General features: G+C 37.9%; 1 protein-coding gene across 2 annotated transcripts in view; it reads right to left on the reverse strand.

Annotated features, from left to right (window-relative positions):
* The window catches only part of DAAM1 (dishevelled associated activator of morphogenesis 1), a 187,476-nt gene that overhangs the window by 39,243 nt on the left and 136,167 nt on the right, over window positions 1-12,066 (reverse strand). For both annotated transcript variants that reach the window (XM_023231543.2, XM_023231552.2), the window contains 11 exons: window positions 11,408-11,502; window positions 8,675-9,008; window positions 7,952-8,062; window positions 7,737-7,840; window positions 6,463-6,529; window positions 6,123-6,240; window positions 5,552-5,690; window positions 5,208-5,266; window positions 1,828-2,015; window positions 1,006-1,305; window positions 592-699 (listed from right to left, as the gene is read on the reverse strand). In XM_023231543.2, coding sequence (XP_023087311.1) covers window positions 592-699; window positions 1,006-1,305; window positions 1,828-2,015; window positions 5,208-5,266; window positions 5,552-5,690; window positions 6,123-6,240; window positions 6,463-6,529; window positions 7,737-7,840; window positions 7,952-8,062; window positions 8,675-9,008; window positions 11,408-11,502 — 1,623 coding nt within the window. The remainder of the gene's footprint in view (window positions 1-591; window positions 700-1,005; window positions 1,306-1,827; window positions 2,016-5,207; window positions 5,267-5,551; window positions 5,691-6,122; window positions 6,241-6,462; window positions 6,530-7,736; window positions 7,841-7,951; window positions 8,063-8,674; window positions 9,009-11,407; window positions 11,503-12,066) is intronic.

The following is a 12,066-nucleotide window of genomic DNA, read 5'->3' on the forward strand; positions in this document are numbered from 1 at the left end:
TCAGTAGCGTCTCTGGTCCTATTTGCACCACTGCCATCTCCCCACTTGTTCAGCCTTTACAACCCCACTTCTGTTCACGACATATAGTAAAAACTCCTAAGTTCCATCTACTGGCCAAATTATAGTCATTTAAAAACCTTTGTACTTCTCAAAATTCCATCCATTTCACAAAGCATTCTGCTTCAAATGGTAACCATTTGATATGTATGTTTTAAAAATTCAGATGAACCAAAATAGCTTTAGATACAAACATTGTGGGGTGACAATTTAAGTTACTTAACTCTTCTACTTTCTCCTGGTGAACCATTTTGACTAAATACAAGTGACAGCATACAAAACTCTTTACACCAATAGAGACAAGGTCTTAGACATATACCAGATATGAAACTCCCTAACAAGGAGCTTATATACCTTCAACTGTTCTCATACAACTGACAGGCACTTGGAAAGAGACATGGACATGCACAGGATAGATCCAACAGCCTAGAATTCATATGCCTGTCACATCATGGCCATGGCTGATGGGCCAGGGATCATGCATAAGACACGATTTTTCTACCTTTTTGGTGTCTGGAGGGCATATGCTGTTACCTGCTGTCTTTGATAGGCAGAGAAGGTTCTTTCCAGGTCTTCAAGATCTAGAATTTTGAAGACTTTTGTATCATCAATTTCGGTCCATACTGTTCCTTCCAGTTTGTTCTAGAAACATCAATGTAATAAGTGCTATAGTTTACAGTTATACATAAAAAGAACAGGCATGGTTATTTAAAAAGTGCTTCTATCCCAAATTTTTCAGTCTACCAGACACTTAAGAGTGAGCGGGTTTCAAACAATGTGTCATTTATTTCAGAAGCTTTATCACTTAAATATCTGAGCTAGTGAGAACCCTGGGTCCACACTAGAAAATGAAATCGTTGAACAGCCAGGGCTGTTTTTCCTTTCAGTGACAACACAGTGAGCTGCTAATGCTATCCATTAGAAGGAAAATTGGAACAAATGGCTTACCTCAGGCAGTTTAGACCAGTTGAAGGATTTCAGGGCATTTGTGGGCTGAGGAATGCTTTTATTCTTGAGTGCCAGGCCCACTGGAGCACCAGGAGGTGGCATGACTGCCCCTAAGGGAGGAGGCCCTGGGGGAGGAGGAGGGCCTCCTGGAGGGAGGGGAGGCGGTGCAGGGGGAAGCATCTCACTTGGTAGAGGTGGGGGTGGTGGGGGAGAAAGGAGAGATCCAGGCACAGAGGAAGGAAAGGGCCCTCCTGGTGCTCCAGGTGAGGGTCCACCTGGGATTGAAGCACAGATGGCCCTCTGAAAAGATAAAAATAGGAAAAAAAAAGATCAATGGCAGAAGTAAATTCATTGAATAATTTGAGAGTCTGTAACTTTGCCTGAAATGTATATTATAGAGAAATTCACCCTTCTGAGAATGTTTAAAAGATCGGTAAAGTCGAATGGACTCTTTTGGGCCTTCATGGACTCCATTGCGTCAACCTTTTGTATCTGACACTCAAGTACTTGTCTGGGATGCATTCATATCTCTCTCACTTCTTGCACCATCACAGTCAGTCTCGTTTTCATGAAGTCAGTTTTCACTTTAAGAAGCTAATACAATTTCCTTTGCGCTTAGATTTGTATAGTATTTTAAAATGCACCCCCCAAACCGCCTCCACTGCCTACATGATAGCAGAGGGAATGATTCTTCTAATTGTGACTAACCATGAGCTGTTTCAGATTTTATTTCCCCAGTATGAAACTGTCTACTTAAGGGTGAGGGGCTCTAGGGTCAGTGAGGCCTTGGCAGCTGCCCGTGAGCTGAGCGGAAGACCTCACCCTGCTGAGCTCATGGAGCTGTGCTGTGAGGTCCGCCACCTGCTGCTTGACTTGCTTATGCTCAGTAGTCTCCTTTTCAAGTTTCTCTTTCATTTTATTTAAGGTCTGCATCATCTCTTCCTTCTCTTGAGTCTTGGCATCACATTCTCGTTCTTTCTTTTCCAGTTTCTGTTGTAGCTCATTGTGCTCTACACGTGAAAACAATTGGACAAGAAAACAGGAGAGTCTTCAAAGCTGAAGCATTTTCTCTAAAAAAAAATTGACTGAGGATGATGGCAGAGATCATGAGGATCTTTATTAGGTAAATATTATTCCTATTCTCCATCAAAGGGAGCAACTCAAGGCTAAACGATGTTTGTACTTTGAGTAAGTAAGCTTCGGATGAACAATGTTATTAACTACGTTCCGTAAAGAGAATGAAGAAGTCTACACTCACCAGTTCTAAAGACAAAACAAAAGTCTGAGTGACTACTTGTGGAGGAGAATGGTACCTGTTTGGTAGTTGATTCAGAATCTTGTCATTAAAATGGTTCTTTAGCAATATGAGGAAAAAAATAAATATTCAAATGGCCTCTTTTCACAAATTAGAAATGAGACAAAGAGTAGTTTGGCTTTTATGAGTTAGGTTTGCCAGCTCACGTCCAAACAGCAGAAAGGCTGGAAGGGAGGATCTTACCTGTGAGGAAGAGCTGCCTTCAGACCCAGGGTTTGTCCCCAGAGGGAGTCACTTCTCCCATCTCCCCTCAGAAGGCTACTTGAAGTAAGTGTTTTATGCTTTCAGTAAACAATTATTAAGACATATGAAAGCAACTGTTATCTCAGTATTAAATATCTTAAGGGGAGTGGTGTCAGTAGAACGCGAGAATCATGGTAACATGGGGGAGAAAAAGATTGACTCTCAGCTGTAGTTTTACTGACTTCCTCAATCCTGCTATAATAAAACAGGGCATCCAATTCAGCATAATGCATATTCACATTGCCAATGAATATAAGCTTGCTGAAAGGCGTGATGAATTTTGGAAAAGAGAACTAACAAAATTTAGGTTGCGGATTTTTATTTCAAATACATGGCCCCAATTCCTATTCTTTTTATATCAATAAATCCACGAGAGGTATAACCCACTGGGGCAGAGCTACACTAATAGAGCTGGTCTCTATTTCTGAAATTTGGTAACACATTTAAATTCTTGTTTTCTCTATCTCTGACCTTCTCTCTCCTGAGTTCCCCTAAATTAGAGTTTACAGAGAGGAGTTCAAGCCACTAAAATCCCTGGATTTTCCAACAATCCACTTCTACCACTCTTGTTGCTGCTTCCCTAACTTCTCTAGAAATACATCTAAAAATGACGTCTCTAGATCCCATTTTCCTTCTTTTATCTCCATTTCATTCTTCTTTCACAATTTCAGGACTAGAAACTTGCCTTCCTCTCACTGGTCATTAGCTTTTGATGAAGCTGGCTGTATTTCAGAATTACCTGAGAAGTTTCAACATCTCAAGACTCCCCAGACGCTATTCCAAGAAGTCTATTTTGTATGTAGATGATAGGGCTTAGATGAAGCTCCAGCCTAAATGACTCTCTCCACAAATGGTATCTATTTACCACTCAGTCACTAAGCTTTTATTGAGCACTTCCTGGGTGTGCTGCCCTAAAGAGAATTCTCCCCAAATATTCTCTGCCTTTTAGGTCCACAGAACTTCTGTCTCCTTATCGCTTCTACACTTGGACTACTTTATCAAAATATACCCTCTTTAATACAATTTTGTCACCTGAAGCTTCTAGGAAAAAAAAAAAAAAAAAACTAACGTTTAACTATAATCTTTCCTCTTTTAGACTCTACCCATGATTTCACTTTAAAACATTAAAACAACCTGTTCCTCCCACTGACACTGGTGATTTTCTTTTGCACCATCTCAGCCACCTAAATCCTACAACAGTGGCTATCATTTGTTGTGCAACTAGTATGTGCCAGACACTATACTAATGTTCTTATATTTGTTTTGCCATTTAATCTTCACAACCATGCTGCGAGTCAGGATTAATCCTCAGGTTGCAAAGATGGAGACTGGGGGAGAAGAGAGGAAATGACTTAGCCCATCCACACAGTTAGTAAGGGGGAGAGTTGAGACTCCGACCCAGAGCTCAGCACAGTGTCTGACACATACACGCATTCAACAAGTATTCACCGAATGAACGAATGAATGAATGACTCGAAAGCTTACATCCTAAGTGCTCTCTTAAACCTGCACACTTGAGTCTCCATGCTCTAGAGTGTATTCCTAAAATATCCACTCATTGACTATTTTCTTTTTCGTTTAATCCCTTTACACTGATTTTTAGTCAATGTTTCCATTATTTTTGTAGCAGTTTCTGAAATTTATTTTTAAAAATGCATGTGCAGTATCACTTATTTGAGAGCAACCTGAATACATATGAGGAACTCGTAACATAACAGCAGTTAGTTCACATCTGGTATTTTCTGATATCAGTTATGGCCCTGCTTTTCTGCTCAATGGAAATGTGATGAAAGAAAAGGAAATGCTTAGGCATCTCTTGGACCTGCTTTTCAGCACATTAAATATTGGGGTGAACATCATTGTATTTCATTGGCTGTGAGTGAATAACTTGGAAAAGGAAAAGGAAGTCAGTTAACCAGTATGGTGAGAGCATGGTGGCTGGCAGTATGACTGTTTCCACAAAGGCGCCAACTTCAATTTGCTAATATTTTAAAACAGGAAGGAAAATTACATACATTTCTCTGTATGGCTGGCACAATGATATGGACATAAATGTCTCTCCTATCATTTGATACTGAGGATTAATATCAAAGACATATTCAAATACACACTAATAGCTGGCCAGCTAATGTTTCATAACACATATCTCAGCAATGGTCACTGGTTTTCTGAATGACTTCTCTTTTTATAACTGGTACCAAATCAAGGTCATGGACAGAATTGGATTATTGAAACCAAGTGACCTGTTCTTCTCTTTTAAAATTTTGGATAATCCCTCAAGTCCCTTATTATATTTCTTAAAACTCAGTATGATTTAAAGAGCCATGACGGAGTAGGGGAAGGGTTTGGATTATTAGTAGTTAAGAAAATTTGATTTAAGGAATACTGAACAGCAAATGCTATAAGCTTTTCAAAACATTTACATGATTATCATAAAAGGATAAGATATTTGAGAATCACTATGACAACTAAAATAGCTCAATTTAAGAAGCCCAGTGCAAAAATTCCCTTAAAAGATGGAAAAAGAAAGGCTGCTTGCACCAAGTCAAGAAACATCAATGTAAATTTTCAAAATATATGGAAATCAAGGTCACCCAATAACCAATAACACAGCCTCTTCTCTTATCAGGCCCTTATTATTTACCTTTTCTCATTTTTTCCGCTTGTTCTTTCCACTGCTTAACTTCATTTTCATTAACCAACCTGTGTAAGAGTTCAAGGAGCATTTATTACAAAAAATATAAAAGGTCCACTGCTAACTACATTCTCCCTAGGTACAAAAATAGTCTACTGCAGAGAAAATCATCAGTGCATGCTTGAAACCCATTTAAGACCAGATGTTACTTAGACATAGCGCAGGTGTATAGTAACTCATATTTGACCCCTAGAACATTTCGGCTCTCCCAGCTGTTACTCTGAAGTAGGATAAAATAAATATCTTGCATTGTCACCATTATCTCACAGGCAGCAGAATAAGAGAAGACTTACATTCGTACGACATTCTTAATATTAAAGTTTTCCAAAGGTGTGGAGTCAGGGTCCTGTCCTTTGTCATTTTGGATAACTATCTGCTGTATAATTCTATCTAGTAGTAACCAGTACTGAACAGTGTTGCCACTCCTCTTGTCTAAAAAAGAAAAGAACAGTGAAAAAAAATCTTCAAGTTGTTTCTAAGCTAGGACAAATATTTGTCAATGGTGGTCACCCTTTAGAGCCACCTAACCAGAGAGATGTTTATAACATCTGCACCAATGCTTCCCAAAGTATGGAATTTTGACATGCAATGATCATTTATTTGATTGAGAGGCACCCTCTACCCCTTTCTAAATGGATTGTAAGGCATACTTTTTATTTTTAAAATCAAAATTTTAATTTGTTTCATTGAAAAAATTTTGTAACAACCCTTAAGCCGTGTAGACACACATACTTGGCTGTCATAAAACCAAGGCTTGGAATCCCTGGTGTGCATCCAATGTAATCAGCACTGTGCAGGAGCCAGAACCCTTTGGCCAATGTCCAAACATTCAGAAGCACACATGTGAGTCACAAACACACTTACAAGGCATTTGGAGGCAGTGGTGCAGGATGGACATGAAATGTGGGTAAGCTTCACTATGTGTCAGCCTCTTCCTGGTCAGCTCAAACATCTGAGTTGCACTTTTTGTGTCTATGTGAACCTATTTTATAGGAAAAAGAAATCAAATCAAACATCTAAGTTCCTCAATCCCCCCAGTGTAAAGTAAACTCAAAGCAAACAGAAGCTAATCCTGCCACTTAGGAAACAAAACAGAGCGTTGATTTTGCTTTTAGGTAGAATTGGTCCATGTGGACTCTACAACACACAAAGAGAAATAATGTGAACTGATGAGTCAAACCAGAATAATTGTAAGCATACGTACCAGTTCAAATCTTTTGGCAAATTCTAGTTCATCTTCATTTCGGAGCATTTCAAAAAAGTCTAAATGCCTGAAAAATAATGAAAGAAAAGTTATTAAGTAGAACATCCTACAAACACAGGTGCATAAGACCGAGGACATTAATACCATGGTTTTTCCTGACTTTTCAGAGATATCTCAAAAGAAACAATGTAATAAAATTTGAATGCTTCAACTTAACCATGTTCTTTCTAAGAAAAAAAGACGTCACCTGAGTGAAACAGATCACAATATGAGAAAAACTTAAAAGTCCAGGATGCCTAGCATATAGTAGGCAATTATTAAATTAAAACTAAATTTAAAAGCAATCAAGTTCAGATTCCACTATGGATTCCCTTTATAGAAAAACATGCCCATATACCTATACTTAACTTCCAGCTGAATTAAAGATCACAAAAGAAATGATCATGCCATTCATTTATTCAGTCACATATTTATTGAACTCCTACTATGTATTCCACACACCCAGGATACATTTTATGTAAAGTAAATAGAAAATGATGGCAGGTGAGGTGAATAATGTACACACAGTGGTTAGAACAGGTCTCTCTCCAGGGAACTAAGGAACAAACAATTTGGACATCTGCAAAAGATATTTCGAAGCTGAGGAAATAGCAAGTGCAAAGGCCCTAATGCAAGAGTGTTTTTGACATGTTCACAGAATAACAAGGAGAAGAGCATGCTGGAGTATATGAATATACAGGAGAGGAGAGACGTGGTAGAGAAAAGCTCTGAAAGCAAGCTGGGAGAGCTTAGACATAGTGAAATGATAGCAAACAAGGAAATGAACAGGTAGTGGAAATTAACATTCACAGAATGCCTATCAAAGGGGCTAAGTGATTCCATAGGTTTTATAGTCAGTTCTTACAACAGTCCTGGAAAATAATTGTCATTATCATCATCACCACCAGCACTATTTTTCTGCAGTTATAAAAGCAGTAAAATTCAGAAAAATTGAGTAACTTCACCAGGATACACAGGAGTAAGAGGCAGGACTAGGATAGGATATGAATTCAGGTCTAACGCTAAAACCCACATTAAGTTCTCTACATAATGTGCTGCTTCCCTCATCAACAAAGTCTTACTATAAAGACATCATTAGCTGAACTAACATTCTGATACAAGCTCTTTATGTTACGGACAGGGCACAAGTAACCACAGGCCAGCACTTGATGAGGCACTGCATTACACAGATGGAAAACACCGAAACTTTCTCACATCGTAACAGTCTGACTTACCTATCTAATGTTGAATTTTCGTGTTCCCTTAATTTATCTATGACAGGTTGAATTCCTAACATCAGAAATTCATAGCGAAGATGAAGTCTAAAGTCCAAACTCTCCTGAAAATAAAAGGGCAATAAAATATATATTTGTGGTTTTTAGACTACAAATAATCACTTTTTATAAATTATTCTTTACTAATATATTTTTAATTTGTAGAAGGTTCTTACCACTCCTGCACCTTGGCTGAGCACTGCATTAATGAAGGACATGATGGCAGTCTTGAGACTCACTTCATCTCGATACCGCCCAGTGCTTTTATCCAAGTCGTTAATTAATGTCTATCAAAAATATAAATATAAAAACAAAGGACTGAAACATTACTAACCTTATGTTCATTTTATGAACCTTTTTATACTCAAAAATTAACTTTTAAAATCTTATGTTTAGTCAGGATTACACTGACCCATAGAAAGCCACCCTTTTTCTCCTTAAGAACAGTCCTAAAAACTCTAATTTCAAAATTATTACATGATACATACATGTATACAAAAGCCTTTGCTTCATTACCTCTGCTTGCTTTTTACATCTGAGTAATATAGTGAAATATGATAAATTATTCGTATTGATCCTAATTCAAGAACGGCAAGCTATAAAATTTTCAGGAAACACTCAGTTTGGTGGGTTCAAAAGATGTGTGCTGTATGACATGTAGGATGAAAGGCCACATTTTCAATTTCTGCAAATCTAAAGGCCCAGATTGATCAACTATTGAAAGTATACTCTATTCTCTCGTTCTTAAACCTAAGAAGAAGGGAATGTTTAAAGTCACACTGTGAGTAATCACCACAAGGGGACATCTCAAGTAATGTTCCCCCTTAGGGACAGGAAAAGCACGTGTTTGAGCAGACTTTAAAGAAGGGGTGAGTGAAGAAGGCTGAGGGGACACCCACCTGAAAGCGGGTCCTTTCGCTGGCATACTTCTGGTAGTGCAGCATGGCCTGTAGAACCTTCTTGTGGCCCCCGGGAACCAGGCACACGGCGCCCAAGATTTCCAGCACGGCCACCTTTGTTTTAATGTTCTCTGTGCTCAGACTCTGAGCAATTACATTAATACTCTCAGAATGAGCCAGGACATGAGCCCGGCCTTGAGAGTTGTTCATTAATGCCTTTATACAGCCAATGAGAGAAGTATGTATTCGAGACTCTGAGGTCTCATAGTCCATGGTCTTTAGAAAGTTGAGGATACACGACAGGCCATCCAAGTCGATGAATCTGGTTACAAACCTGTCATGAAGAGAAGCGCACCACACTTAAGTGCCTTTGGGGTTTTATAATGGCCCCTAATAGAAAAGTCTGTAGGGCGGGGGAAAGAAAGATTTAGTTCCTAAAGTGCCAAAAGCCTTACACTGATGAAGCCTTTTTAATTCTTTGCCTCTTCCTTGGCACAGACCCAATGGTCAGGTCTAACCAAAAGTGTGAAAAAAAAAACTCCTCCATTTGTGATAATCGTATCTCAATGGGTACAAAGAACCAAACAACAGATCGTATATTCATAAAAAATCAGAAGCAATGCAGTGAGCCGAGATCACGCCACTGCACTCTAGCCTGGGCGACAGAGCGAGACTCTGCCTCAGGAAAAAAAAAAAAAAAAAAAAAAAAAATCAGAAGAAAATACTCAGAAAACATATCTTGTCTTAGATTAAAATCATCTGCTGCTCCTGTGTTATTTAGTATATAGTTCTCGTGCCCCCTCCCCCCATCCTTTTTTTTTTTTTTTTTTAAGAGAGACAGGATCTTGCTCTGTCATAGCTCACTGTAGCCTTGAACTCCTGGGCTCAAGTGATCCTTCCACCCCAGCCTCCCAAGTAGCCAGGACTACAGGTGCATGCCACCGTTCCCAGTCAATTTTTTTTAAACTTTTTTTTTTTAAGAGACGGAGACTTGCTATGTTGCCCAGACTGGTCTTGAACTCCTGGCCTCAAGCAAATCTCCTGTCTCAGCCTCCCAAGTAGCTGGGATAGTGAGTGACCATGTCTGGCCCACGTGCTTTTATAGGTTGACTGCTGACGCACTTTTAAGTGCCGATCACTGATCCAAACACCCTATCGATGAAAGTCAAAAGCTTCCTTAAATTCCAGGGTATTTGCTTGTTGAACAAATGATAATCTACATCCCTAAGGTTTTGTAACAAAACTATTCTCTTATATGACATGCTACATGGAATCCCAATATTCTGTGTATACTGAATACAATAATAAAGCAATACTTTATTGTTGCATATTAACGTTATTAGTATTTCTTACACTTACTGTTAATCAATGAGACTAACTCACAGTGCACATGTACATATTAAAGCTATCGAAAAGTTCAGAAGTAACATAACCTGTTTATGTGATAATTTTCCAAACGTATTTAGGGTTGGATATCGATTGACATCTGAGAGTGCAGAACACAATTGAGACAAATGCTGACACAGTTAGGATAGTCTAGATCTCTGTCATACAACTACATAGTATTTTTCATGAATCGGACTTTTCTTAGTTTGCATTTTATAGTCAAATAAAGAAAGAGAATCTTTATTTTCTAGCCTTTTCACCCAACCACATGACCTAGATATAGCCAAGCTCGTTAAACCAGTTGGCTTCATTCATAGTACCTGTGCTCATGAAACATAAGAATCCCAACACCTCACCAAATCCTAGTGGCATTAAAGCAATGAAAGTGCAGGAGGCACAACATAGAAGCTGATTATCAGAGAGGAAATGAATCACTATTGCCAGAAAGTCTATCCATCTTTAAAAAAAAATAATAGTTGTATTGAGAAATAATTCACATGCCATAAAATTCATCCTTTTAAAGTGAACAATTCAGTAGTTTTTAGTATATTCACAGAGCTGTGTGACCAACACCACTAGCTAATTTTAGAACAGTTTAATCACCCAAAGAGAACATTTTCCCCACTTCCTCAGCTCCTGGCAACCACTAATCTACTTTCTGTTTCTATGGATTGGCCTATTTTGGAAATTTCATATAAATAGAATCATACAGTATGTGGTCTCTTTTGTTACTGGCTTCTTCCACTTAGCGTATTTCAAGGTCATTTCATGTTGTAGCATGTATCAGTACTTCATTCCTTTTTTTGTAGCCAAATTATTTTCCATTATGTGGATATATAACATTTCATTTATCCATTCACCAGCTGATCAATATATGGGTTATTTCCACTCTTGGCTATCACGAATAATGCTGATATGAACATTTGCATACACGTTTTTGGGAGACATGTCTTCATTTCCCTTGGCTATATTCCTAGGAGTAGAATTATTGAGTCATATGGCAACACTATATTTAACATTCTGAGAAACTGTTAAAACCCTTTTCCAAAGTGGCTTCAAAATTTTACATTCCTAGCAGCAATGAATGAGGGTCCCAATTTTTTCTACATTCTTGCCTACTAACTTGCCATTGCTAAAGTCTCTCTTTTTTTTTTTTTAGCCATCCTAGTGGCTGCCTGCATACCTTTTCACAGAAGAAAATAACTATTAAATGTTAATGATTAAAGTATGTTATTCATGGTTTAATTTTATGGTTTTGACTTAAGACTTCCTAGAAGGTTTGACTCTTGCAAAAAAAGGAAGGACGGAGAGGAAAAAAAAAAAAAGTGCTCTCCAAGGGAAAATTACCTCATTGGTTTTGTCCTCAGTGCTGTCTTTAAACTCTCTATAGTTTTACTTCTCTCTTCTTCTTCTTCCTTCTCTAAAGCCAGCAGAGATTTTCTCTATGCAAAGAAAACAGAAGTTACTTCTTCAAATTCTATTTTTTAATTACAGTGCAAACAAGACAAAGCTACAGATTATTTGCTACTATCACTTTAAATATAAACAATAAATCTATGAGTAAGTAAGTTAAGTCCTTCAAATTTTAAATAAAGCTTTAGGGAAAAGTTTAGAAATCTTAGTAGAGATGATGTTGCCCAAATGTTTGTATAACTATTCTATAATTACCCTTTGATGTAGATACTACTATTTGTATTTGATAGAAATAAGACTGAACCTGTAGTTGAATACAACATTCTGGCAATTAAAGATAATACTATCACATTATTAAAAACAGGAGGTGGGCAGCAGTCCTCCCACGCTACCATTCCTATTCCTCAGCCAAAAAGTGTGATCAAGACCAAAGGGATTTTGTTACATCAAATTATTTTTTAAGAAGAACAATTCATTTGGAGCTATTACTAGGATAGACAATTCCTTCAGAGTAAATGCTTACCTTCTAGAAATTATTCAATATCATTTAGAAATCAGGATATGGAGTGTGTGTGTGTGTGTGTTTCTACCCA

The sequence above is a fragment of the Piliocolobus tephrosceles genome, chromosome 6 (genome assembly GCF_002776525.5).
Source record: "Piliocolobus tephrosceles isolate RC106 chromosome 6, ASM277652v3, whole genome shotgun sequence".
Taxonomy (NCBI): Eukaryota; Metazoa; Chordata; class Mammalia; order Primates; family Cercopithecidae; genus Piliocolobus; species Piliocolobus tephrosceles.